Consider the following 26,621-nt stretch of genomic DNA (forward strand, 5'->3'; position numbering starts at 1 on the left):
TCACCTCCCCTTCCCCCTCTGTCTCTCTTCCCCTTCTGTCTCTCACCTCCCTTTCTCTCTCTCACCTCCCTTTCTCTCTCTCACCTCCCTTTCTGTCTCTCACCTCCCTTTCTCTCTCTCACCTCCCTTTCTCTCTCTCTTCCCCCTCTCTGTCTCTCACCGCCCCTTCCACTTCTCTGTCTCTCTCTTCCCCCTCTCCGTCTCTCACCTTCCCCTTCTCTCTCTCACCTCCCCTTCTGTCTCTCACCTCCCTTTCTCTCTCTTACCTCCCTTTCTGTCTCACACCTCCCTTTCTCTCTCTCACCTCCCTTTCTCTCTCTCTTCCCCCTCTCCGTCTCTCACCTTCCCCTTCTGTCTCTCTCATCCCCCTCTCTGTCTCTCACCTTCCCCTTCTGTCTCTCTCTTCCCCCTCTCCGTCTCTCACCTTCCCCTTCTGTCTCTCTCTTCCCCCTCTCTGTCTCTCACCTTCCCCTTCTGTCTCTCACCTTCCCCTTCTGTCTCTCACCTTCCCCTTCTGTCTCTAACCTTCCCCTTCTGTCTCTCTCTTCCCCCTCTCTGTCTCTCACCTTCCCCTTCTGTCTCTCTCTTCCCCCTCTCCGTCTCTCACCTTCCCCTTCTGTCTCTCTCTTCCCCTCTCCGTCTCTCACCTTCCCCTTCTGTCTCTCTCTTCCCCCTCTCTGTCTCTCACCTTCCCCTTCTGTCTCTCTCTTCCCCCTCTCTGTCTCTCACCTTCCCCTTCTGTCTCTCACCTTCCCCTTCTGTCTCTCTCATCCCCCTCTCTGTCTCTCACCTTCCCCTTCTGTCTCTCTCTTCCCCCTCTCTGTCTCTCACCTTCCCCTTCTGTCTCTCTCTTCCCCCTCTCTGTCTCTCACCGTCCCCTTCTCTGTCTCTCTCTTCCCCCTCTCTGTCTCTCACCTTCCCCTTCTGTCTCTCTCATCCCCCTCTCTGTCTCTCACCTTCCCCTTCTGTCTCTCTCTTCCCCCTCTCTGTCTCTCACCTTCCCCTTCTGTCTCTCTCTTCCTTCTCTGTCTCTCTCTTCCCCCTCTCTGTCTCTCACCGTCCCCTTCTCTGTCTCTCTCTTCCCCCTCTCTGTCTCTCACCGCCCCTTCCATCTCTCTCTTCCCCCTGTCTCTCTCTCCCTCCTCTCTGTCTCTCTCTCTTCCCTCTCCCTCCTCTCCTCTCCAGTGATGCCCAGTTGGAGGCCAATGTGAGGAATCGTAACCCAGGCATCAGCCCCATCCTGCAGTGGCAGCAGGAGGAGGAGGAGAAGGCAGCAGCAGCTGTTGCTGCCAGGCCCATTGACGTCAAAGCCATGGTGGCCACCAACAAGCTGGACAGGAAGTAGAGAGAGCCCAGGGCATCATGGGAAATGGAGTTTAATATACATGCGGTTGTTCATCTAATATATATTTGGTTTCCATGGAGATGGTGTTACATAGGACTACTTTATGTCCTAAATATTGGACTTATTAGCTATTGTTTTAATGGAGATATTGGTATTGTATAGAATAATTTATGTCCTCGACCACTGATGTCAAGCCAGTACGGATTGGTTGATTGAGGGAAATAAACTATTGTCTGTTGAGTACCTGTGTTGAGTTAAGGCCATTTACTGTGCGGAGAATGAATCTGCTGATGATAAAATCTACTTTAGTTCAGATGGACAGAGAAAGAACAGGGACTGTCTGTAGGGGCCCTCTGCTACACAACATACTACTACACAACACACAGAGAACAGGGACTGTCTGTAGGGGCCCTCTGCTACACAACATACTACTACACAACACACAGAGAACAGAGACTGTCTGTAGGGGCCCTCTGCTACACAACATACTACTACACAACACACAGAGAACAGGGACTGTCTGTAGGGGCCCTCTGCTACACAACATACTACTACACCAACTGATACACAACATACTACTACACAACATACTACTACATCAACTGATACACAACACACTACTACACAACATACTACTACACAACATACTACTACACAACATACTACTACATAAACTAATACACAACACACTACTACATCAACTGATACACAACATACTACTACATCAACTACTACACAACAGATACACAACATACTACTACACTATTTAACAGTTATCGTTACCAGTCTGCAACTAGATAGATAACAGTTATCATTACCAGTCTGCAACTAGATAGATAACAGTTATAGTTACGTCTGCAACTAGATAGATAACAGTTATAGTTACGTCTGTAACTAGATAGATAACAGTTATCGTTACCAGTCTGCAACTAGATAGATAACAGTTATCATTACCAGTCTGTAACTAGATAGATAACAGTTATAGTTACCAGTCTGTAACTAGATAGATAACAGTTATCATTACCAGTCTGTAACTAGATAGATAACAGTTATCATTACCAGTCTGCAACTAGATAGATAACAGTTATCATTACCAGTCTGTAACTAGATAGATAACAGTTATAGTTACCAGTCAGTTATAGTTACCAGTCTGTAACTAGATAGATAACAGTTATCATTACCAGTCTGCAACTAGATAGATAACAGTTATCATTACCAGTCTGCAACTAGATAGATAACAGTTATCGTTACCAGTCTGCAACTAGATAGATAACAGTTATCATTACCAGTCTGCAACTAGATAGATAACAGTTATAGTTACCAGTCTGTAACTAGATAGATAACAGTTATCATTACCAGTCTGTAACTAGATAGATAACAGTTATCATTACCAGTCTGCAACTAGATAGATAACAGTTATCATTACCAGTCTGCAACTAGATAGATAACAGTTATCGTTACCAGTCTGCAACTAGATAGATAACAGTTATCATTACCAGTCTGCAACTAGATAGATAACAGTTATAGTTACCAGTCTGTAACTAGATAGATAACAGTTATCGTTACCAGTCTGTAACTAGATAGATAACAGTTATCATTACCAGTCTGCAACTAGATAGATAAGTTATCATTACCAGTCTGCAACTAGATAGATAACAGTTATAGTTACATCTGTAACTAGATAGATAACAGTTATCATTACCAGTCTGTAACTAGATAGATAACAGTTATCATTACCAGTCTGCAACTAGATAGATAACAGTTATCATTACCAGTCTGCAACTAGATAGATAACAGTTATCGTTACCAGTCTGCAACTAGATAGATAACAGTTATCATTACCAGTCTGCAACTAGATAGATAACAGTTATCATTACCAGTCTGCAACTAGATAGATAAGTTATCATTACCAGTCTGCAACTAGATAGATAACAGTTATAGTTACATCTGTAACTAGATAGATAAGTTATCATTACCAGTCTGCAACTAGATAGATAACAGTTATCATTACCAGTCTGTAACTAGATAGATAACAGTTATCATTACCAGTCTGTAACTAGATAGATAACAGTTATCATTACCAGTCTGTAACTAGATAGATAACAGTTATAGTTACCAGTCTGCAACTAGATAGATAACAGTTATAGTTACCAGTCTGCAACTAGATAGATAACAGTTATAGTTACCAGTCTGCAACTAGATAGATAACAGTTATCATTACCAGTCTGTAACTAGATAGATAACAGTTATCATTACCAGTCTGCAACTAGATAGATAACAGTTATCATTACCAGTCTGTAACTAGATAGATAACAGTTATCATTACCAGTCTGCAACTAGATAGATAACAGTTATCATTACCAGTCTGCAACTAGATAGATAACAGTTATCATTACCAGTCTGTAACTAGATAGATAACAGTTATCGTTACCGGTCTGTAACTAGATAGATAACAGTTATCATTACCAGTCTGCAACTAGATAGATAACAGTTATCATTACCAGTCTGTAACTAGATAGATAACAGTTATCGTTACCAGTCTGCAACTAGATAGATAAGTTATCATTACCAGTCTGTAACTAGATAGATAACAGTTATCATTACCAGTCTGCAACTAGATAGATAACAGTTATCGTTACCAGTCTGTAACTAGATAGATAACAGTTATCATTACCAGTCTGCAACTAGATAGATAACAGTTATCATTACCAGTCTGTAACTAGATAGATAACAGTTATCGTTACCAGTCTGCAAAATGTATTTTATATTTGTGTGTGTTTGTAAGTCTCACATGTCCCTCTGTAGGTGGTGTATTGTTCATATGTCTTTTACATCATTTCTCTGTCTGTCTGTCTGGTTCCAACTCTCTCTCTCTCTCTCTGTGTCTGGTTCCAACTCTCTCCCTCTCTGTCTGTCTGTTTCCTTCTACCTCTGTTCTGATAATCAGGTCTCCGACCCAATTATAATAAAATATGTAATAAAACCAGAATCCTTTTATGAACCTGCTGCTTCTGAACATTGATAATGTGTCTGTATGTGTGTGTGTGTACTGTCTGTATGTGTGTGTGTGTACTGCCCGTGTGTGTGTACTGTCTGTGTGTGTGTGTACTGTCTGTGTGTGTGTACTGTCTGTGTGTGTGTGTACTGTCTGTGTGTGTGTGTGTACTGTCTGTGTGTGTGTGTGTACTGTCTGTGTGTGTGTGTGTGTGTGTACTGTCTGTGTGTGTGTGTCTGTGTGTGTGTGTGTGTGTGTGTGTACTGTCTGTATGTGTGTGTGTGTGTGTACTGTCTGTGTGTGTGTGTGTGTACTGTCTGTATGTGTGTGTGTGTGTGTACTGTCTGTATGTGTGTGTACTGTCTGTATGTGTGTGTACTGTCTGTATGTGTGTGTACTGTCTGTATGTGTGTGTGTGTGTGTGTACTGTCTGTATGTGTGTGTACTGTCTGTGTGTGTACTGTCTGTATGTGTGACTATCAGCAGGACCCAGACAGCGGTCAGGTATATACTAAAACATGATCCATCTCCACTATATTAATGAAATAAATCACACATCAACACAATCTCATGAATAATCTGTTCAAACTGTAATATTGATTCATATCTTCTAACAGTCTCTGTACAGTACAAGGTGTTTAAAGAATACAAACAGTCACACTCCTTATTTGGGTTCAGTGTTAAATGGCACCCTATTCCCTATAGAGTGGGAATAGTTCCCATAGGTCCTTGTCAAAAGTAGTGCACTACATAGTGGGAACAGAGAGTGTCATTAGGGACATAGCCCCTTATTTGGACATGCCAGAGAGCCAGCCCAGCTTGAATAGCGACGGCGGCGCCACGGGCTCCTCCTCCTGATTGGCTAGCTGTCTGAACAGGTTGCCGGGGCGGAAGGTGTCGTCATGGGCGGGTTTACAGGTGGGTGAGGCCTATAGGAGGGGAGAGAGAAATGGAGGAGAGGATTTAAACAACAGATATGGGGTGAATGACTTAACAGTCAGAACTTGGTGATGTTCATTAGGCACTATACAGAAGATAACGTTTTGAAACTGAAATAGAGAGAGTACCTGAACTGAGAGAAATAGAGAGAGACTACCTGAACTGAGAGAAATAGAGAGAGACTACCTGAACTGAGAGAAATAGAGAGAGACTACCTGAACTGAGAGAAATAGAGAGAGACTACCTGAACTGAGAGAAATAGAGAGAGACTACCTGAACTGAGAGACTACCTGAACTGAGAGAAATAGAGAGAGACTACCTGGACTGAGAGAAATAGAGAGAGACTACCTGGACTGAGAGAAATAGGGAGAGACTACCTGGACTGAGAGAAATAGAGAGAGACTACCTGGACTGAGAGAAATAGGGAGAGACTACCTGGACTGAGAGAAATAGGGAGAGACTACCTGAACTGAGAGAAATAGGGAGAGACTACCTGAACTGAGAGAAATAGGGAGAGATTACCTGGACTGAGAGAAATAGAGAGAGACTACCTGGACTGAGAAAAATAGAGAGAGACTACCTGGACTGAGAGAAATAGGGAGAGACTACCTGGACTGAGAGAAATAGGGAGAGACTACCTGAACTGAGAGACTACCTGAACTGAGAGAAATAGGGAGAGACTACCTGGACTGAGAGAAATAGAGAGAGACTACCTGAACTGGGAGAAATAGAGAGAGACTACCTGAACTGAGAGACTACCTGAACTGAGAGAAATAGAGAGAGACTACCTGAACTGAGAGAAATAGAGAGAGACTACCTGAACTGAGAGACTACCTGAACTGAGAGAAATAGAGAGAGACTACCTGGACTGAGAGAAATAGAGAGAGACTACCTGAACTGGGAGAAATAGGGAGAGACTACCTGGACTGAGAGAAATAGGGAGAGACTACCTGGACTGAGAGAAATAGAGAGAGACTACCTGGACTGAGAGAAATAGAGAGAGACTACCTGAACTGAGAGAAATAGGGAGAGACTACCTGGACTGAGAGAAATAGGGAGAGACTACCTGGACTGAGAGAAATAGAGAGAGACTACCTGGACTGAGAGAAATAGGGAGAGACTACCTGGACTGAGAGAAATAGGGAGAGACTACCTGAACTGAGAGAAATAGGGAGAGACTACCTGAACTGAGAGAAATAGGGAGAGACTACCTGGACTGAGAGAAAGAGAGAGACTACCTGGACTGAGAAAAATAGAGAGAGACTACCTGGACTGAGAGAAATAGGGAGAGACTACCTGGACTGAGAGAAATAGGGAGAGACTACCTGAACTGAGAGACTACCTGAACTGAGAGAAATAGGGAGAGACTACCTGGACTGAGAGAAATAGAGAGAGACTACCTGAACTGGGAGAAATAGAGACTACCTGAACTGAGAGACTACCTGAACTGAGAGAAATAGAGAGAGACTACCTGAACTGAGAGAAATAGAGAGAGACTACCTGAACTGAGAGAAATAGAGAGACTACCTGGACTGAGAGAAATAGAGAGAGACTACCTGGACTGAGAGAAATAGAGAGAGACTACCTGAACTGAGAGAAATAGAGAGAGACTACCTGAACTGAGAGAAATAGAGAGAGACTACCGGGACTGAGAGAAATAGAGAGAGACTACCTGAACTAATGTTTTCCATTATGTGCGTGACATGAACTCGACCCTGGCCTCATGTCCTTGTCTCCTCCCTAATAGCAAGGAAGCTGGTCGGCTTCCTTTGTTTTGTTCGTTCAGATCAGTGCAGATGAAGGCGAGGAGACAATGAGAGGAAGCCACGTCAGAGTATTGAGATGCACCCCCATGGAAAATTGATGTGAAAACACTCGCTGTTTGTCTGGTCACAGATACGGTTTGGAACACTCGCTGTTTGTCTGGTCACAGATACGGTTTGGAACACTCGCTGTTTGTCTGGTCACAGATACGGTTTGGAACACTCGCTGTTTGTCTGGTCACAGATACGGTTTGGAACACTCGCTGTTTGTCTGGTCACAGATACGGTTTGGAACACTCGCTGTTTGTCTAGTCACAGATACGGTTTGGAACACTCGCTGTTTGTCTGGTCACAGATACGGTTTGGAACACTCGCTGTTTGTCTAGTCACAGATACGGTTTGGAACACTCGCTGTTTGTCTGGTCACAGATACGGTTTGGAACACTCGCTGTTTGTCTGGTCACAGATACGGTTTGGAACACTCGCTGTTTGTCTGGTCACAGATACGGTTTGGAACACTCGCTGTTTGTCTGGTCACAGATACGGTTTGGAACACTCGCTGTTTGTCTGGTCACAGATACGGTTTGGAACACTCGCTGTTTGTCTGGTCACAGATACGGTTTGGAACACTCGCTGTTTGTCTGGTCACAGATACGGTTTGGAACACTCGCTGTTTGTCTGGTCACAGATACGGTTTGGAACACTCGCTGTTTGTCTCACACACACACTAAAGATACCACCCACACACACACTAAAGATACCACCCACACACACTAAAGATACCACCCCACACACACTAAAGATACCACCCACACACACTAAAGATACCACCCACACACACTAAAGATACCACCACACACACACACTAAAGATACCACCACCACACTTACACTAAAGATACCACCCACACACACTAAAGATACCACCCACACACACACTAAAGATACCACCCACACACACACTAAAGATACCACCCACACACACACTAAAGATACCACCCCACACACACACTAAAGATACCACCCACACACACTAAAGATACCCCACACACACTAAAGATACCCCACACACACTAACGATACCACACACACACACTAAAGATACCCCACACACACAATGACCTGTTGCTGCTGTCCTGGGTCTGTTGCCCTCAAAACAGCTGGAAAAGCAGACATAAAACATCATGATACACATCGTAGGAAATCAACAGACATGGCCAAGGTTAAAAACAGACTGAAACTTGAGGTGAGGTTGACATTCATACAGGCAGGCTTATATGAAAACCTCAGCTATATGTTCAACCTCAGACCCGTCCCGTCCCCCCCGCCAGTCCGTCCTCCCGCTCCCCAAACACCCCCCCGCCGGTCCGTCCGTCCTCCCCCAACACCCCCCCCCGCCGGGTCCGTCCGTCCTCCCCCAACACCCCCCACCGGTCCGTCCGTCCTCCCCAACACCCCCCCCACCGGTCCGTCCGTCCATCCTCCCCCCCCCACCCCCCCCCCACCGGTCCGTCCGTCCTCCCCCAACACCCCCCCACTCGTCTGTCCATGTGACTCACCAGTGGGCGTGTGATGTCAGTTCCCTGTGTGGAGGACTTGGTTTTACGGGAGTTGGTCATGCTCAGAGGTAACAGCCCAAACCTGGAGAACAGAGACAGGGTACTGGGTTAAAATACATCTGGACCTGTAGCCTATAGACAGGGTACTGGGCTATAATACTAATGAACCTGTAGCCTATAGACAGGGTACTGGGTTAAAATACATCTGGACCTGTAGCCTATAGACAGGGTACTGGGCTATAATACTAATGGACCTGTAGCCTATAGACAGGGTACTGGGCTATAACACTAATGGACCTGTAGCCTATAGACAGGGTACTGGGCTATAATACTAATGGACCTGTAGCCTATAGACAGGGTACTGGGCTATAATACTAATGGACCTGTAGCCTATAGACAGGGTACTGGGCTATAATACTAATGGACCTGTAGCCTATAGACAGGGTACTGGGCTATAATACTAATGGACCTGTAGCCTATAGACAGGGTACTGGGCTATAACACTAATGGACCTGTAGCCTATAGACAGGGTACTGGGCTATAATACTAATGGACCTGTAGCCTATAGACAGGGTACTGGGCTATAATACTAATGGACCTGTAGCCTATAGACAGGGTACTGGGCTATAATACTAATGGACCTGTAGCCTATAGACAGGGTACTGGGCTATAATACTAATGGACCTGTAGCCTATAGACAGGGTACTGGGCTATAATACTAATGGACCTGTAGCCTATAGACAGGGTACTGGGCTATAATACTAATGGACCTGTAGCCTATAGACAGGGTACTGGGCTATAATACTAATGGACATGTAGCCTATAGACAGGGTACTGGGCTATAACACTAATGGACCTGTAGCCTATAGACAGGGTACTGGGCTATAATACTAATGGACCTGTAGCCTATAGACAGGGTACTGGGCTATAATACTAATGGACCTGTAGCCTATAGACAGGGTACTGGGCTATAATACTAATGGACCTGTAGCCTATAGACAGGGTACTGGGCTATAATACTAATGGACCTGTAGCCTATAGACAGGGTACTGGGCTATAATACTAATGGACCTGTAGCCTATAGACAGGGTACTGGGCTATAATACTAATGGACCTGTAGCCTATAGACAGGGTACTGGGCTATAATACTAATGGACCTGTAGCCTATAGACAGGGTACTGGGCTATAATACTAATGGACCTGTAGCCTATAGACAGGGTACTGGGCTATAATACTAATGGACCTGTAGCCTATAGACAGGGTACTGGGCTATAATACTAATGGACCTGTAGCCTATAGACAGGGTACTGGGCTATAATACTTCTGGACCTGTAGCCTATAGACAGGGTACTGGGCTATAATACTAATGGACCTGTAGCCTATAGACAGGGTACAGGGCTATAATACTAATGGACCTGTAGCCTATAGACAGGGTACTGGGCTATAATACTAATGGACCTGTAGCCTATAGACAGGGTACTGGGCTATAATACTAATGGACCTGTAGCCTATAGACAGGGTACTGGGCTATAATACTAATGGACCTGTAGCCTATAGACAGGGTACTGGGCTATAATACTAATGGACCTGTAGCCTATAGACAGGGTACTGGGCTATAATACTAATGGACCTGTAGCCTATAGACAGGGTACTGGGCTATAATACTAATGGACCTGTAGCCTATAGACAGGGTACTGGGCTATAATACTAATGGACCTGTAGCCTACTCATAAGGCATCTCAAGGTAAAAGTGCTGGTCTAGGATCAGGTCCTACCTGTCCATGTAATCTAATAGGACCAGTATTCAGTCATAGAGCTGGTCTAGGATCAGGTCCCCCCAAGTCCATGTAATCTAATAGGACCAGTATTCAGTCATAGAGCTGGTCTAGGATCAGGTCCCCCCTGTCCATGTAATCTAATAGGACCAGTATTCAGTCATAGAGCTGGTCTCGGATCAGGTCCCCCTGTCCATGTAATCTAATAGGACCAGTATTCAGTCAATAGAGCTGGTCTCGGATCAGGTCCCCCTGTCCATGTAATCTAATAGGATCAGGATTCAGTCATAGAGCTGGTCTAGGATCAGTTCCCACCTGTCCAGTGATCCAATATCAGAACTTTCTATTAATGAATATGTGTCCTGGTGTGTGTCCTGGTGTGTGTAGTCACCTGATCTGGGTGCTGGTGTGTGTCCTGGTGTGTGTAGTCACCTGATCTGGGTGCTGGTGTGTGTCCTGGTGTGTGTAGTCACCTGATCTGGGTGCTGGTGTGTGTAGTCACCTGATCTGGGTGCTGGTGTGTGTCCTGGTGTGTGTAGTCACCTGATCTGGGTGCTGGTGTGTGTCGTCACCTGATCTGGGTGCTGGTGTCTGTCCTGGTGTGTGTTGTCACCTGATCTGGGTTCTGGTGTGTGTCCTGGTGTGTGTAGTCACCTGATCTGGGTGCTGGCCAGCGGCAGGATGTTGTAGGGTTCCTGAGAGGCCGCGCTGTTACCACGGGAAACAAACTGCTTCTCTGTCCCCGTCAACAACCCCAACAACACCTGGAACCACACAACATTAACAGGGTGTTTGGAATGGGGACATTTAAAGAGAATTAAGTCATTAACAGGGTTTGGAATGGGGACATTTAAAGAGAATTAAGTCATTAACAGGGTTTGGAATGGGGACATTTAAAGAGAATTAAGTCATTAACAGGGTTTGGAATGGGGACATTTAAAGAGAATTAAGTCATTAACAGGGTTTGGAATGGGGACATTTAAAGAGAATTAAGTCATTAACAGGGTTTGGAATGGGGACATTTAAAGATAATTAAGTCATTAACAGGGTTTGGAATGGGGACATTTAAAGAGAATTAAGTCATTAACACAGGGCTTTAGCATATTGCTACATTTCCCCTGTGTGTAAATCACACGACTTCCGGTGTTGTGGTTGTAGAGGATGTGAGTTGATCACTAGACTCCATGATTTCCAGTGTTGTGGTTGTAGAGGATGTGAGTTGATCACTAGACTCCATGATTTCCAGTGTTGTGGTTGTAGAGGATGTGAGTTGATGGTCACTAGACTCCATGATTTCCAGTGTTGTGGTTGTACAGGATGTGAGTTGGTCACTAGACTCCATGATTTCCAGTGTTGTGGTTATACAGGATGTGAGTTGGTCACTAGACTCCATGATTTCCAGTGTTGTGGTTGTGGAGGATGTGAGTTGATGGTCACTAGACTCCATGATTTCCAGTGTTGTGGTTGTAGAGGATGTGAGTTGGTCACTAGACTCCATGATTTCCAGTGTTGTGGTTGTACAGGATGTGAGTTGATGGTCACTAGACTCCATGATTTCCGGTGTTGTGGTTGTAGAGGATGTGAGTTGATGGTCACTAGACTCCATGATTTCCAGTGTTGTGGTTGTACAGGATGTGAGTTGGTCACTAGACTCCATGATTTCCAGTGTTGTGGTTGTACAGGATGTGAGTTGGTCACTAGACTCCATGATTTCCAGTGTTATGGTTGTACAGGATGTGAGTTGGTCACTAGACTCCATGATTTCCAGTGTTGTGGTTATACAGGATGTGAGTTGATGGTCACTAGACTCCATGATTTCCAGTGTTGTGGTTGTACAGGATGTGAGTTGGTCACTAGACTCCATGATTTCCAGTGTTGTGGTTATACAGGATGTGAGTTGGTCACTAGACTCCATGATTTCCAGTGTTGTGGTTGTGGAGGATGTGAGTTGATGGTCACTAGACTCCATGATTTCCAGTGTTGTGGTTGTAGAGGATGTGAGTTGGTCACTAGACTCCATGATTTCCAGTGTTGTGGTTGTAGAGGATGTGAGTTGATGGTCACTAGACTCCATGATTTCCAGTGTTGTGGTTATACAGGATGTGAGTTGGTCACTAGACTCCATGATTTCCGGTGTTGTGGTTGTAGAGGATGTGAGTTGATGGTCACTAGACTCCATGATTTCCAGTGTTGTGGTTATACAGGATGTGAGTTGGTCACTAGACTCCATGATTTCCAGTGTTGTGGTTGTACAGGATGTGAGTTGGTCACTAGACTCCATGATTTCCAGTGTTGTGGTTATACAGGATGTGAGTTGATGGTCACTAGACTCCATGATTTCCGGTGTTGTGGTTGTAGAGGATGTGAGTTGGTCACTAGACTCCATGATTTCCAGTGTTGTGGTTATACAGGATGTGAGTTGATGGTCACTAGACTCCATGATTTCCGGTGTTGTGGTTGTAGAGGATGTGAGTTGATGGTCACTAGACTCCATGATTTCCAGTGTTGTGGTTATACAGGATGTGAGTTGATGGTCACTAGACTCCATGATTTCCAGTGTTGGTAAATGTAAATGTAATACAGGATGTGAGTTGATGGTCACTAGACTCCATGATTTCCAGTGTTGTGGTTATACAGGATGTGAGTTGATGGTCACTAGACTCCATGATTTCCGGTGTTGTGGTTGTAGAGGATGTGAGTTGGTCACTAGACTCCATGATTTCCGGTGTTGTGGTTGTAGAGGATGTGAGTTGATGGTCACTAGACTCCATGATTTCCAGTGTTGTGGTTATACAGGATGTGAGTTGATGGTCACTAGACTCCATGATTTCCAGTGTTGTGGTTATACAGGATGTGAGTTGATGGTCACTAGACTCCATGATTTCCAGTGTTGTGGTTGTAGAGGATGTGAGTTGATGGTCACTAGACTCCATGATTTCCAGTGTTGTGGTTATACAGGATGTGAGTTGATGGTCACTAGACTCCATGATTTCCAGTGTTGTGTTGTGAGTTGATGGTCACTAGACTCCATGATTTCCAGTGTTGTGGTTATACAGGATGTGAGTTGATGGTCACTAGACTCCATGATTTCCAGTGTTGTGGTTATACAGGATGTGAGTTGATGGTCACTAGACTCCATGATTTCCAGTGTTGGTAAATGTTGTAATACAGGATGTGAGGATGGTGACTCCATGATTTCCAGTGTTGTCACTAGATGGTCACTAGACTCCATGATTTCCGTGTTGTGGTTATACAGGATGTGTGGTTGTGAGGATGTGAGTTGGTCACTAGACTCCATGATTTCCAGTGTTGTGGTTGTAGAGGATGTGAGTTGATGGTCACTAGACTCCATGATTTCCAGTGTTGTGGTTATACAGGATGTGAGTTGATGGTCACTAGACTCCATGATTTCCAGTGTTGTGGTTATACAGGATGTGAGTTGATGGTCACTAGACTCCATGATTTCCAGTGTTGTGGTTGTAGAGGATGTGAGTTGATGGTCACTAGACTCCATGATTTCCAGTGTTGTGGTTATACAGGATGTGAGTTGATGGTCACTAGACTCCATGATTTCCAGTGTTGTGGTTATACAGGATGTGAGTTGATGGTCACTAGACTCCATGATTTCCAGTGTTGTGGTTATACAGGATGTGAGTTGATGGTCACTAGACTCCATGATTTCCGGTGTTGTGGTTGTAGAGGATGTGAGTTGATGGTCACTAGACTCCATGATTTCCAGTGTTGTGGTTGTACAGGATGTGAGTTGATGGTCTCTAGACTCCATGATGTATGTTATGGATTGTTCTCATATCTGATGACTTGCCGTCAGACTGGAGGATTGTCATTGTATTCTGATTTATCTGTAACACCGTGATCTGTAACACCGTGATCTGTAACGCCGTGATCTGTAACGCCGTGATCTGTAACGCCGTGATCTGTAACGCCGTGATCTGTAGCGCCGTGATCTGTAGCGCCGTGATCTGTAGCGCCGTGATCTGTAGCGCCGTGATCTGTAACGCCGTGATCTGTAACGCTGTGATCTGTAGCGGCTGTGATCTGTAACACTGTGATCTGTAACACTGTGATCTGTAGCGGCTGTGATCTGTAACACTGTGATCTGTAACACTGTGATCTGTAACACTGTATTCTGTAACACTGTGATCTGTAACACTGTATTCTGTAACACCGTGATCTGTAACACCGTGATCTGTAACACCGTGATCTGTAACACCGTGATCTGTAACACCGTGATCTGTAACACTGTGATCTGTAACACTGTGATCTGTAACACTGTGATCTGTAGCGGCTGTGATCTGTAACACTGTGATCTGTAACACTGTGATCTGTAACACTGTATTCTGTAACACCGTGATCTGTAACACCGTGATCTGTAACACCGTGATCTGTAGCGGCTGTGATCTGTAACACTGTGATCTGTAACACTGTGATCTGTAGCGGCTGTGATCTGTAACACTGTGATCTGTAACACCGTGATCTGTAACACCGTGATCTGTAACACCGTGATCTGTAACACCGTGATCTGTAACACTGTGATCTGTAACACTGTGATCTGTAGCGGCTGTGATCTGTAACACTGTGATCTGTAACACTGTGATCTGTAACACTGTGATTCTGTAACACGTGATCTGTAACACCGTGATCTGTAACACCGTGATCTGTAGCGGCTGTGATCTGTAACACTGTGATCTGTAACACTGTGATCTGTAGCGGCTGTGATCTGTAACACTGTGATCTGTAACGCTGTGATCTGTAACACTGTGATCTGTAGCGGCTGTGATCTGTAACACTGTGATCTGTAGCGGCTGTGATCTGTAACACCGTGATCTGTAACACCGTGATCTGTAGCGGCTGTGATCTGTAACACTGTGATCTGTAACACTGTGATCTGTAACACTGTGATCTGTAACACTGTGATCTGTAACACCGTGATCTGTAACACCGTGATCTGTAGCGGCTGTGATCTGTAACACTGTGATCTGTAACACCGTGATCTGTAACACCGTGATCTGTAACACTGTGATCTGTAACACTGTGATCTGTAACACTGTGATCTGTAGCGGCTGTGATCTGTAACACTGTGATCTGTAACACTGTGATCTGTAACACTGTGATCTGTAACACTGTGATCTGTAACACCGTGATCTGTAACACCGTGATCTGTAACACCGTGATCTGTAACACTGTGATCTGTAACACTGTGATCTGTAACACTGTGATCTGTAACACCGTGATCTGTAACACTGTGATCTGTAACACTGTGATCTATAACACTGTGATCTGTAACACTGTGATCTGTAGCGGCTGTGATCTGTAACACTGTGATCTGTAGCGGCTGTGATCTGTAACACTGTGATCTGTAGCGGCTGTGATCTGTAACACTGTGATCTGTAGCGGCTGTGAAATCCTACGAGCCTCTCAGCCGGTGTTTACAGAACATTTGGTGCTGTGTCATTATGATATAACAGCCTTCTCAGAGAAGAGGCCGAAGTTGGACATTTTCTCCGTTACTATCAACCATTTCTCTCTTCTTTTTGTTTTGTTTTGTTGACCTGGAAAATCCCTTTTAAATGTTATTACAACATTATCACAATGTTCGCACAACAACCTTAACGCAACCAAAACACCACAATCGTACAATATAAACACCCCACATAAATGATCACAACGTCAATACAACGTCAATACAACATCTGAATCCCCAACAGCACCTCTGAGAGAGCTACAAATTGTGACCAAAGTTACTGAACGATCAATACACAGTGGATAACCCAGGCTAACCCATAATAACACAGGATAACCCAGGCTAACCCATAATAACACAGGATAACCCAGGCTAACCCATAATAACACAGGCTAACCCATAATAACACAGGATAACCCAGGCTAACCCATAATAACACAGGATAACCCATAATAACACAGGATAACACAGGATAACCCAGGCTAACCCATAATAACACAGGCTAACCCATAATAACACAGGCTAACCCATTAATAACACAGGATAACCCAGGCTAACCCATAATAACACAGGATAACCCAGACTAACCCATAATAACACAGGATAACCCAGGCTAACCCATAATAACACAGGATAACCCAGGCTAACCCATAATAACACAGGCTAACCCATAATAACACAGGATAACCCATGCTAACCCATAATAACACAGGATAACCCAGGCTAACCCATAATAACACAGGCTAACCCAGGCTAACCCATAATAACACAGGATAACCCAGGCTAACCCATAATAACCCAGGATAACCCAGGCTAACCCATAATAACCCAGGCTAACCCAGAATAACACAGGGTAAATAAGAATAACCCAGGACAACCCAGGGTAAATCAGAATAACCCAGGACAACCCAGGGTAAATCAGAATAACCCAGGGTAACCCAGGATAACCCAGGGTAAATCAGAATAACCCAGGACAACCCAGGGTAAATCAGAATAACCCAGGATAACCCAGGGTAAATCAGAATAACCCAGGATAACCCAGGGTAAATCAGAATAACCCAGGACAACCCAGGGTAAATCAGAATAACCCAGGATAACCTAGGATAACCCAGGGTAAATCAGAATAACCCAGGATAACCCAGGACAACCCAGGGTAAATCAGAATAACCCAGGGTAACCCAGGATAACCCAGGGTAAATCAGAATAACCCAGGCTAAATCAGAATAACACAGGGTAACCCGGGATAACCCGGCACTACACTGACGATCATGATTTATTTTAGTCTCCTATCACGTTAGTAGCGTCAGGGGGCGGGGCCATTCGTACCGAACTCCTCTGTGATAGGCGGTTGAGGTTGCTGTTGAATGGCGGCATGAACACATCCAGGTCAAAGGGATCAATGTAGCTCTCCAGCGAATCACACACCTGCTGAACCCTGTAACATACAGAGAGACCAGGATGTTACTGAACCCTGTAACATACAGAGAGACCAGGATGTTACTGAACCCTGTAACATACAGAGAGACCAGGATGTTACTGAACCCTGTAACATACAGAGAGACCAGGATGTTACTGAACCCTGTAACACACAGAGAGACCAGGATGTTACTGAACCCTGTAACACACAGAGAGACCAGGATGTTACTGAACCCTGTAACACACAGAGAGACCAGGATGTTACTGAACCCTGTAACATACAGAGAGACCAGGATGTTACTGAACCCTGTAACACACAGAGAGACCAGGATGTTACTGAACCCTGTAACATACAGAGAGACCAGGATGTTACTGAACCCTGTAACACACAGAGACCAGGATGTTACTGAACCCTGTAACATACAGAGAGACCAGGATGTTACTGAACCCTGTAACACACAGAGACCAGGATGTTACTGAACCCTGTAACATACAGAGAGACCAGGATGTTACTGAACCCTGTAACACACAGAGACCAGGTGTGTGTGTGTGTGTGTACCTGGGGTCTTGTTGAGAGCGGAAGCCCCTGCCATCCTCTAGTTTGGTACCCAGGGTAGCAGTGAGATATCTCAGGTCAAATAACAGCTGTAGAGACCTGTTCTGAGTCATAGGGAACGGACAGTCCTGGAGAGAGAGGGGGGGGGGGGGGATGTTCATCTCTTTAGGATGACAACTCATTTCATTGTCCAGGTGTGCTCTATGATTACAGTGTCAGCCCTGTGTGTTACCTTGTCCTGCGCTGTGTGTGTGTTTGTGTGTGTTACCTTGTCCTGCGCTGTGTGTGTTACCTTGTCCTGCGCTGTGTGTGTGTTACCTTGTCCTGCTCTGTGTGTGTGTGTTACCTTGTCCTGCTCTGTGTGTCTGTGTTACCTTGTCCTGCTCTGTGTGTGTGTGTTACCTTGTCCTGCTCTGTGTGTGTGTGTGTGTGTTACCTTGTCCTGAGCTGTGTGTGTGTGTGTTACCTTGTCAGGAGCTGTGTGTGTGTGTGTTACCTTGTCCTGTGCTGTGTGTGTTACCTTGTCCTGCGCTGTGTGTGTTACCTTGTCCTGCGCTGTGTGTGTTACCTTGTCCTGCTCTGTGTGTGTGTGTTACCTTGTCCTGCTCTGTGTGTGTGTGTTACCTTGTCCTGCTCTGTGTGTGTGTGTTACCTTGTCCTGCTCTGTGTGTGTGTGTTAACTTGTCCTGCTCTGTGTGTGTGTGTTACCTTGTCCTGCTCTGTGTGTGTGTTACCTTGTCCTGCTCTGTGTGTGTGTGTTACCTTGTCCTGCTCTGTGTGTGTTACCTTGTCCTGCTCTGTGTGTGTGTGTTACCTTGTCCTGCTCTGTGTGTGTGTGTGTGTGTTACCTTGTCCTGAGCTGTGTGTGTTACCTTGTCCTGAGCTGTGTGTGTGTGTGTTACCTTGTCCTGCGCTGTGTGTGTGTGTGTTACCTTGTCCTGAGCTGTGTGTGTGTGTGTTACCTTGTCCTGCGCTGTGTGTGTGTGTTACCTTGTCCTGCGCTGTGTGTGTGTGTGTGTGTGTTACCTTGTCCTGCGCTGTGTGTGTGTGTTACCTTGTCCTGCGCTGTGTGTGTGTGTGTGTTACCTTGTCCTGCACTGTGTGTGTGTGTGTTACCTTGTCCTGCGCTGTGTGTGTGTGTGTGTTACCTTGTCCTGCGCTGTGTGTGTGTGTTACCTTGTCCTGCGCTGTGTGTGTGTGTTACCTTGTCCTGCGCTGTGTGTGTGTGTTACCTTGTCCTGCGCTGTGTGTGTGTGTTACCTTGTCCTGCGCTGTGTGTGTGTGTTACCTTGTCCTGCGCTGTGTGTGTGTCCTGCGCTGTGTGTGTGTGTTACCTTGTCCTGCGCTGTGTGTGTGTGTTACCTTGTCCTGCGCTGTGTGTGTGTTACCTTGTCCTGCTCTGTGTGTGTGTGTGTTACCTTGTCCTGCGCTGTGTGTGTGTGTGTTACCTTGTCCTGCTCTGTGTGTGTGTGTGTGTGTGTTACCTTGTCCTGCTCTGTGTGTGTGTGTGTTACCTTGTCCTGCGCTGTGTGTGTGTGTGTTAAATTGTCCTGCGCTGTGTGTGTGTGTGTGACCTTGTCCTGCGCTGTGTGTGTGTGTGTTACCTTGTCCTGCGCTGTGTGTGTGTGTTACCTTGTCCTGCTCTGTGTGTGTGTGTTACCTTGTCCTGCTCTGTGTGTGTGTGTTACCTTGTCCTGCTCTGTGTGTGTGTGTTACCTTGTCCTGCTCTGTGTGTGTGTGTTACCTTGTCCTGCTCTGTGTGTGTTACCTTGTCCTGCTCTGTGTGTGTGTGTTACCTTGTCCTGAGCTGTGTGTGTGTGTGTTACCTTGTCCTGCGCTGTGTGTGTGTGTGTTACCTTGTCCTGAGCTGTGTGTGTGTGTGTTACCTTGTCCTGCGCTGTGTGTGTGTGTGTGTGTTACCTTGTCCTGCGCTGTGTGTGTGTGTGTTACCTTGTCCTGCGCTGTGTGTGTGTGTGTTACCTTGTCCTGCGCTGTGTGTGTGTGTGTTACCTTGTCCTGCGCTGTGTGTGTGTGTGTTACCTTGTCCTGCGCTGTGTGTGTGTGTTACCTTGTCCTGCGCTGTGTGTGTGTGTTACCTTGTCCTGCGCTGTGTGTGTTACCTTGTCCTGCGCTGTGTGTGTTACCTTGTCCTGCGCTGTGTGTGTGTGTTACCTTGTCCTGCGCTGTGTGTGTGTGTTACCTTGTCCTGCGCTGTGTGTGTGTGTTACCTTGTCCTGCGCTGTGTGTGTGTGTTACCTTGTCCTGCGCTGTGTGTGTGTGTTACCTTGTCCTGCGCTGTGTGTGTGTTACCTTGTCCTGCTCTGTGTGTGTGTGTTACCTTGTCCTGCGCTGTGTGTGTGTGTGTTACCTTGTCCTGCGCTGTGTGTGTGTGTGTGTGTTACCTTGTCCTGCTCTGTGCTGTGTGTGTGTGTGTTACCTTGTCCTGCGCTGTGTGTGTGTGTTACCTTGTCCTGCGCTGTGTGTGTGTGTGTTACCTTGTCCTGCGCTGTGTGTGTGTGTTACCTTGTCCTGCGCTGTGTGTGTGTGTTACCTTGTCCTGCGCTGTGTGTGTGTGTTACCTTGTCCTGCTCTGTGTGTGTGTGTTACCTTGTCCTGCTCTGTGTGTGTGTGTTACCTTGTCCTACCTGTGTCCTGTCCGCTGTGTGTGTGTGTGTTACCTTGTCCTGCGCTGTGTGTGTGTGTGTTACCTTGTCCTGCGTGTGTGTGTGTGTGTGTTACCTTGTCCTGCGCTGTGTGTGTGTGTGTGTGTTACCTTGTCCTGCGCTGTGTGTGTGTGTGTTACCTTGTCCTGCGCTGTGTGTGTTACCTTGTCCTGTGTGTGTGTTACCTTGTCCTGCGCTGTGTGTGTGTGTGTTACCTTGTCCTGCGCTGTGTGTGTGTGTGTTACCTTGTCCTGCGCTGTGTGTGTGTGTGTTACCTTGTCCTGCGCTGTGTGTGTGTGTTACCTTGTCCTGCGCTGTGTGTGTGTGTTACCTTGTCCTGCGCTGTGTTACCTTGTCCTGTGTGTGTTACCTTGTCCTGCGCTGTGTGTGTTACCTTGTCCTGCGCTGTGTGTTACCTTGTCCTGCTCTGTGTGTGTGTGTTACCTTGTCCTGCTCTGTGTGTGTGTGTTACCTTGTCCTGCTCTGTGTGTGTGTGTTAACTTGTCCTGCTCTGTGTGTGTGTGTTACCTTGTCCTGCTCTGTGTGTGTGTTACCTTGTCCTGCTCTGTGTGTGTGTGTTACCTTGTCCTGCGCTGTGTGTGTTACCTTGTCCTGCGCTGTGTGTGTTACCTTGTCCTGCGCTGTGTGTGTTACCTTGTCCTGCGCTGTGTGTGTTACCTTGTCCTGCTCTGTGTGTGTGTGTTACCTTGTCCTGCTCTGTGTGTGTGTGTTACCTTGTCCTGCTCTGTGTGTGTGTGTTACCTTGTCCTGCTCTGTGTGTGTGTGTTACCTTGTCCTGCTCTGTGTGTGTGTGTTACCTTGTCCTGCTCTGTGTGTGTGTTACCTTGTCCTGCTCTGTGTGTGTGTGTTGTGTCCTGCTCTGTGTGTGTTACCTTGTCCTCTCTGTGTGTGTGTGTTACCTTGTCCTGTGTGTGTGTGTGTTACCTTGTCCTGCGCTGAGCTGTGTGTGTGTGTGTTACCTTGTCCTGCGCTGTGTGTGTCCTACCTTGTCCTGAGCTGTGTGTGTGTGTGTTACCTTGTCCTGCGCTGTGTGTGTGTTACCTTGTTACGCTTGTCCTGTGTGTGTGTTGTGTGTGTGTTACCTTGTCCTGCGCTGTGTGTGTGTGTGTGTTACCTTGTCCTGCGCTGTGTGTGTGTGTGTTACCTTGTCCTGCGCTGTGTGTGTGTGTGTGTTACCTTGTCCTGCGCTGTGTGTGTGTGTTACCTTGTCCTGCGCTGTGTGTGTGTGTTACCTTGTCCTGCGCTGTGTGTGTGTGTTACCTTGTCCTGCGCTGTGTGTGTGTGTGCTGTGTGTGTGTGTTCCTTGTCCTGCGCTGTGTGTGTGTGTTACCTACCTTGTCCTGCGCTGTGTGTGTGTGTTACCTTGTCCTGCGCTGTGTGTGTGTGTTACCTTGTCCTGCGCTGTGTTACCTTGTCCTGCTCTGTGTGTGTGTGTGTTACCTTGTCCTGCTGTGTGTGTGTGTGTTACCTTGTCCTGCTGTGTGTGTGTGTGTGTGTGTTACCTTGTCCTGCTCTGTGTGTGTGTGTGTGTTACCTTGTCCTGCGCTGTGTGTGTGTGTGTACCTTGTCCTGCGCTGTGTGTGTGTGTTACCTTGTCCTGCGCTGTGTGTGTGTGTTACCTTGTCCTGCGCTGTGTGTGTGTGTTACCTTGTCCTGCTCTGTGTGTGTGTGTTACCTTGTCCTGCTCTGTGTGTGTTACCTTGTCCTGCTCTGTGTGTGTGTTACCTTGTCCTGCGCTGTGTGTGTGTGTGTTACCTTGTCCTGCGCTGTGTGTGTGTGTGTTACCTTGTCCTGCGCTGTGTGTGTGTGTGTTACCTTGTCCTGCGCTGTGTGTGTGTGTGTGTTACCTTGTCCTGCGCTGTGTGTGTGTGTGTTACCTTGTCCTGCGCTGTGTGTGTGTGTGTTACCTTGTCCTGCGCTGTGTGTGTGTGTGTTACCTTGTCCTGCGCTGTGTGTGTGTGTGTTACCTTGTCCTGCGCTGTGTGTGTGTGTTACCTTGTCCTGCGCTGTGTGTGTGTGTTACCTTGTCCTGCGCTGTGTGTGTCCTGCTGTGTGTGTTACCTTGTCCTGCGCTGTGTGTGTGTGTTACCTTGTCCTGCGCTGTGTGTGTGTGTTACCTTGTCCTGCACTGTGTGTGTGTGTTACCTTGTCCTGCGCTGTGTGTGTGTGTTACCTTGTCCTGCGCTGTGTGTGTGTGTTACCTTGTCCTGCTGTGTGTGTGTGTTACCTTGTCCTGCTCTGTGTGTGTGTGTTACCTTGTCCTGCGCTGTGTGTGTGTGTGTTACCTTGTCCTGCGCTGTGTGTGTGTGTGTGTGTGTGTTACCTTGTCCTGCTCTGTGTGTGTGTGTGTGTGTGTGTTACCTTGTCCTGCGCTGTGTGTGTGTGTGTTACCTTGTCCTGCGCTGTGTGTGTGTGTGTGACCTTGTCCTGCGCTGTGTGTGTGTGTTACCTTGTCCTGCGCTGTGTGTGTGTGTGTTACCTTGTCCTGCGCTGTGTGTGTGTGTGTTACCTTGTCCTGCTCTGTGTGTGTGTGTTACCTTGTCCTGCGCTGTGTGTGTGTGTTACCTTGTCCTGCGCTGTGTGTGTGTGTGTTACCTTGTCCTGCGCTGTGTGTGTGTGTGTTACCTTGTCCTGCGCTGTGTGTGTGTGTGTGTTACCTTGTCCTGCGCTGTGTGTGTGTGTGTTACCTTGTCCTGCGCTGTGTGTGTGTGTGTTACCTTGTCCTGCTGTGTGTGTGTGTGTTACCTTGTCCTGCGCTGTGTGTGTTACCTTGTCCTGCACTGTGTGTGTGTGTGTTACCTTGTCCTGCGCTGTGTGTGTGTGTGTTACCTTGTCCTGCGCTGTGTGTGTGTGTGTTACCTTGTCCTGCGCTGTGTGTGTGTGTTACCTTGTCCTGCGCTGTGTGTGTTACCTTGTCCTGCGCTGTGTGTGTTACCTTGTCCTGCGCTGTGTGTGTGTGTTACCTTGTCCTGCGCTGTGTGTGTGTGTTACCTTGTCCTGCACTGTGTGTGTGTGTTACCTTGTCCTGCGCTGTGTGTGTGTGTTACCTTGTCCTGCGCTGTGTGTGTGTGTTACCTTGTCCTGCGCTGTGTGTGTGTTACCTTGTCCTGCTCTGTGTGTGTGTGTTACCTTGTCCTGCGCTGTGTGTGTGTGTGTTACCTTGTCCTGCGCTGTGTGTGTGTGTGTGTGTGTGTTACCTTGTCCTGCTCTGTGTGTGTGTGTGTGTGTGTGTTACCTTGTCCTGCGCTGTGTGTGTGTGTGTTACCTTGTCCTGCGCTGTGTGTGTGTGTGTGACCTTGTCCTGCGCTGTGTGTGTGTGTTACCTTGTCCTGCGCTGTGTGTGTGTGTGTTACCTTGTCCTGCGCTGTGTGTGTGTGTGTTACCTTGTCCTGCTCTGTGTGTGTGTGTTACCTTGTCCTGCTCTGTGTGTGTGTGTTACCTTGTCCTGCGCGCTGTGTGTGTGTGTTACCTTGTCCTGCGCTGTGTGTGTGTGTGTTACCTTGTCCTGCGCTGTGTGTGTGTGTGTTACCTTGTCCTGCGCTGTGTGTGTGTGTTACCTTGTCCTGCGCTGTGTGTGTGTGTGTGTGTGTTACCTTGTCCTGCGCTGTGTGTGTGTGTGTTACCTTGTCCTGCGCTGTGTGTGTGTGTGTTACCTTGTCCTGCGCTGTGTGTGTTACCTTGTCCTGCACTGTGTGTGTGTGTTACCTTGTCCTGCGCTGTGTGTGTGTTACCTTGTCCTGCGCTGTGTGTGTTACCTTGTCCTGCTCTGTGTGTGTGTGTGTGTTACCTTGTCCTGCTCTGTGTGTGTGTGTGTGTGTGTGTTACCTTGTCCTGCGCTGTGTGTGTGTGTTACCTTGTCCTGCGCTGTGTGTGTGTGTGTGTTACCTTGTCCTGCGCTGTGTGTGTGTGTTACCTTGTCCTGCTCTGTGTGTGTGTTACCTTGTCCTGCGCTGTGTGTGTGTTACCTTGTCCTGCGCTGTGTGTGTGTTACCTTGTCCTGCGCTGTGTGTGTTACCTTGTCCTGCGCTGTGTGTGTGTTACCTTGTCCTGCTCTGTGTGTGTGTGTTACCTTGTCCTGCGCTGTGTGTGTGTGTTACCTTGTCCTGCGCTGTGTGTGTGTGTGTTACCTTGTCCTGTGCTGTGTGTGTGTTACCTTGTCCTGTGCTGTGTGTGTGTTACCTTGTCCTGTGCTGTGTGTGTGTTACCTTGTCCTGCTCTGTGTGTGTGTGTTACCTTGTCCTGCGCTGTGTGTGTGTGTGTTACCTTGTCCTGCTTTGTGTCTGTGTGTGTGTGTGTGTTACCTTGTCCTGCTCTGTGTGTGTGTGTGTGTGTGTTACCTTGTCCTGCGCTGTGTGTGTGTGTGTGACCTTGTCCTGCGCTGTGTTACCTTGTCCTGTGTGTGTGTGTTACCTTGTCCTGCGCTGTGTGTGTGTGTTACCTTGTCCTGCTGTGTGTGTGTGTTACCTTGTCCTGCTCTGTGTGTGTGTGTTACCTTGTCCTGCGCTGTGTGTGTGTGTTACCTTGTCCTGCGCTGTGTGTGTGTGTTACCTTGTCCTGCGCTGTGTGTGTGTGTGTTACCTTGTCCTGCGCTGTGTGTGTGTGTGTGTGTGTTACCTTGTCCTGCTGTGTGTGTGTGTGTGTTACCTTGTCCTGCTGTGTGTGTGTGTGTTACCTTGTCCTGCGCTGTGTGTGTGTGTGTTACCTTGTCCTGCGCTGTGTGTGTTACCTTGTCCTGCACTGTGTGTGTGTGTTACCTTGTCCTGCGCTGTGTGTGTGTTACCTTGTCCTGCGCTGTGTGTGTTACCTTGTCCTGCTCTGTGTGTGTGTGTGTGTGTTACCTTGTCCTGCTCTGTGTGTGTGTGTGTGTGTGTGTTACCTTGTCCTGCGCTGTGTGTGTGTGTTACCTTGTCCTGCGCTGTGTGTGTGTGTGTTACCTTGTCCTGTGTGTGTTACCTTGTCCTGTGTGTGTGTGTTACCTTGTCCTGCGCTGTGTGTGTGTTACCTTGTCCTGCGCTGTGTGTGTGTTACCTTGTCCTGCGCTGTGTGTGTGTGTGTTACCTTGTCCTGCGCTGTGTGTGTGTTACCTTGTCCTGCTCTGTGTGTGTGTGTTACCTTGTCCTGCGCTGTGTGTGTTACCTTGTCCTGCGCTGTGTGTGTGTGTTACCTTGTCCTGTGCTGTGTGTGTGTTACCTTGTCCTGTGCTGTGTGTGTGTTACCTTGTCCTGTGCTGTGTGTGTGTTACCTTGTCCTGCGCTGTGTGTGTGTGTTACCTTGTCCTGCGCTGTGTGTGTGTTACCTTGTCCTGTGCTGTGTGTGTGTGTGTGTTACCTTGTCCTGCGCTGTGTGTGTGTGTTACCTTGTCCTGCGCTGTGTGTGTGTTACCTTGTCCTGTGCTGTGTGTGTGTTACCTTGTCCTGTGCTGTGTGTGTGTGTGTGTGTTACCTTGTCCTGCGCTGTGTGTGTGTGTTACCTTGTCCTGCGCTGTGTGTGTGTGTTACCTTGTCCTGCGCTGTGTGTTTGTGTGTGTTACCTTGTCCTGCGCTGTGTGTGTGTTACCTTGTCCTGCGCTGTGTGTGTGTGTTACCTTGTCCTGCGCTGTGTGTGTGTTACCTTGTCCTGTGCTGTGTGTGTGTGTGTGTTACCTTGTCCTGTGCTGTGTGTGTGTGTGTGTGTGTTACCTTGTCCTGCGCTGTGTGTGTGTGTTACCTTGTCCTGCGCTGTGTGTGTGTGTTACCTTGTCCTGCGCTGTGTGTGTGTTACCTTGTCCTGTGCTGTGTGTGTGTTACCTTGTCCTGTGCTGTGTGTGTGTTACCTTGTCCTGTGCTGTGTGTGTGTGTGTTACCTTGTCCTGTGCTGTGTGTGTGTGTGTGTTACCTTGTCCTGTGCTGTGTGTGTGTGTGTGTTACCATGTCCTGCGCTGTGTGTGTGTTACCTTGTCCTGTGCTGTGTGTGTGTGTGTGTTACCTTGTCCTGCACTGTGTGTGTGTGTTACCATGTCCTGCGCTGTGTGTGTGTGTGTTACCTTGTCCTGCGCTGTGTGTGTGTGTGTTACCTTGTCCTGCGCTGTGTGTGTTACCTTGTCCTGCGCTGTGTGTGTGTGTTACCTTG

The 26,621-nt window shown here is 47.1% G+C and overlaps 2 protein-coding genes across 3 annotated transcripts in view; one reads left to right on the forward strand and one right to left on the reverse strand.

Annotated features, from left to right (window-relative positions):
* rgs9a (regulator of G protein signaling 9a) overlaps nucleotides 1-1,905 on the forward strand; it is a 35,053-nt gene extending 33,148 nt beyond the window's left edge. Inside the window, exon 17 of the mRNA XM_065010800.1 lies at nucleotides 1,186-1,905. Within this exon, the coding sequence (XP_064866872.1) occupies nucleotides 1,186-1,345 (160 nt within the window). The 3' untranslated portion in view covers nucleotides 1,346-1,905. The remainder of the gene's footprint in view (nucleotides 1-1,185) is intronic.
* A 3,003-nt stretch (nucleotides 1,906-4,908) lies between these two features.
* Nucleotides 4,909-26,621, reverse strand: part of cog1 (component of oligomeric golgi complex 1) — a 43,005-nt gene continuing 21,292 nt past the window's right edge. The window contains exons 12-17 of one of the 2 annotated variants that reach the window (XM_065010802.1): nucleotides 17,833-17,957; nucleotides 17,184-17,292; nucleotides 11,030-11,139; nucleotides 8,601-8,682; nucleotides 8,164-8,201; nucleotides 5,183-5,269 (exon numbers count right to left, since the gene is read on the reverse strand). In XM_065010802.1, coding sequence (XP_064866874.1) covers nucleotides 8,193-8,201; nucleotides 8,601-8,682; nucleotides 11,030-11,139; nucleotides 17,184-17,292; nucleotides 17,833-17,957 — 435 coding nt within the window. In that variant the 3' untranslated portion in view covers nucleotides 5,183-5,269; nucleotides 8,164-8,192. Of the gene's footprint in view, nucleotides 5,270-8,163; nucleotides 8,202-8,600; nucleotides 8,683-11,029; nucleotides 11,140-17,183; nucleotides 17,293-17,832; nucleotides 17,958-26,621 lie in introns of both variants that reach the window. The other variant, XM_065010801.1, reaches the window with a different exon arrangement.

This window comes from Oncorhynchus nerka, linkage group LG26 (genome assembly GCF_034236695.1).
Source record: "Oncorhynchus nerka isolate Pitt River linkage group LG26, Oner_Uvic_2.0, whole genome shotgun sequence".
NCBI classification, from domain to species: domain Eukaryota; kingdom Metazoa; phylum Chordata; class Actinopteri; order Salmoniformes; family Salmonidae; genus Oncorhynchus; species Oncorhynchus nerka.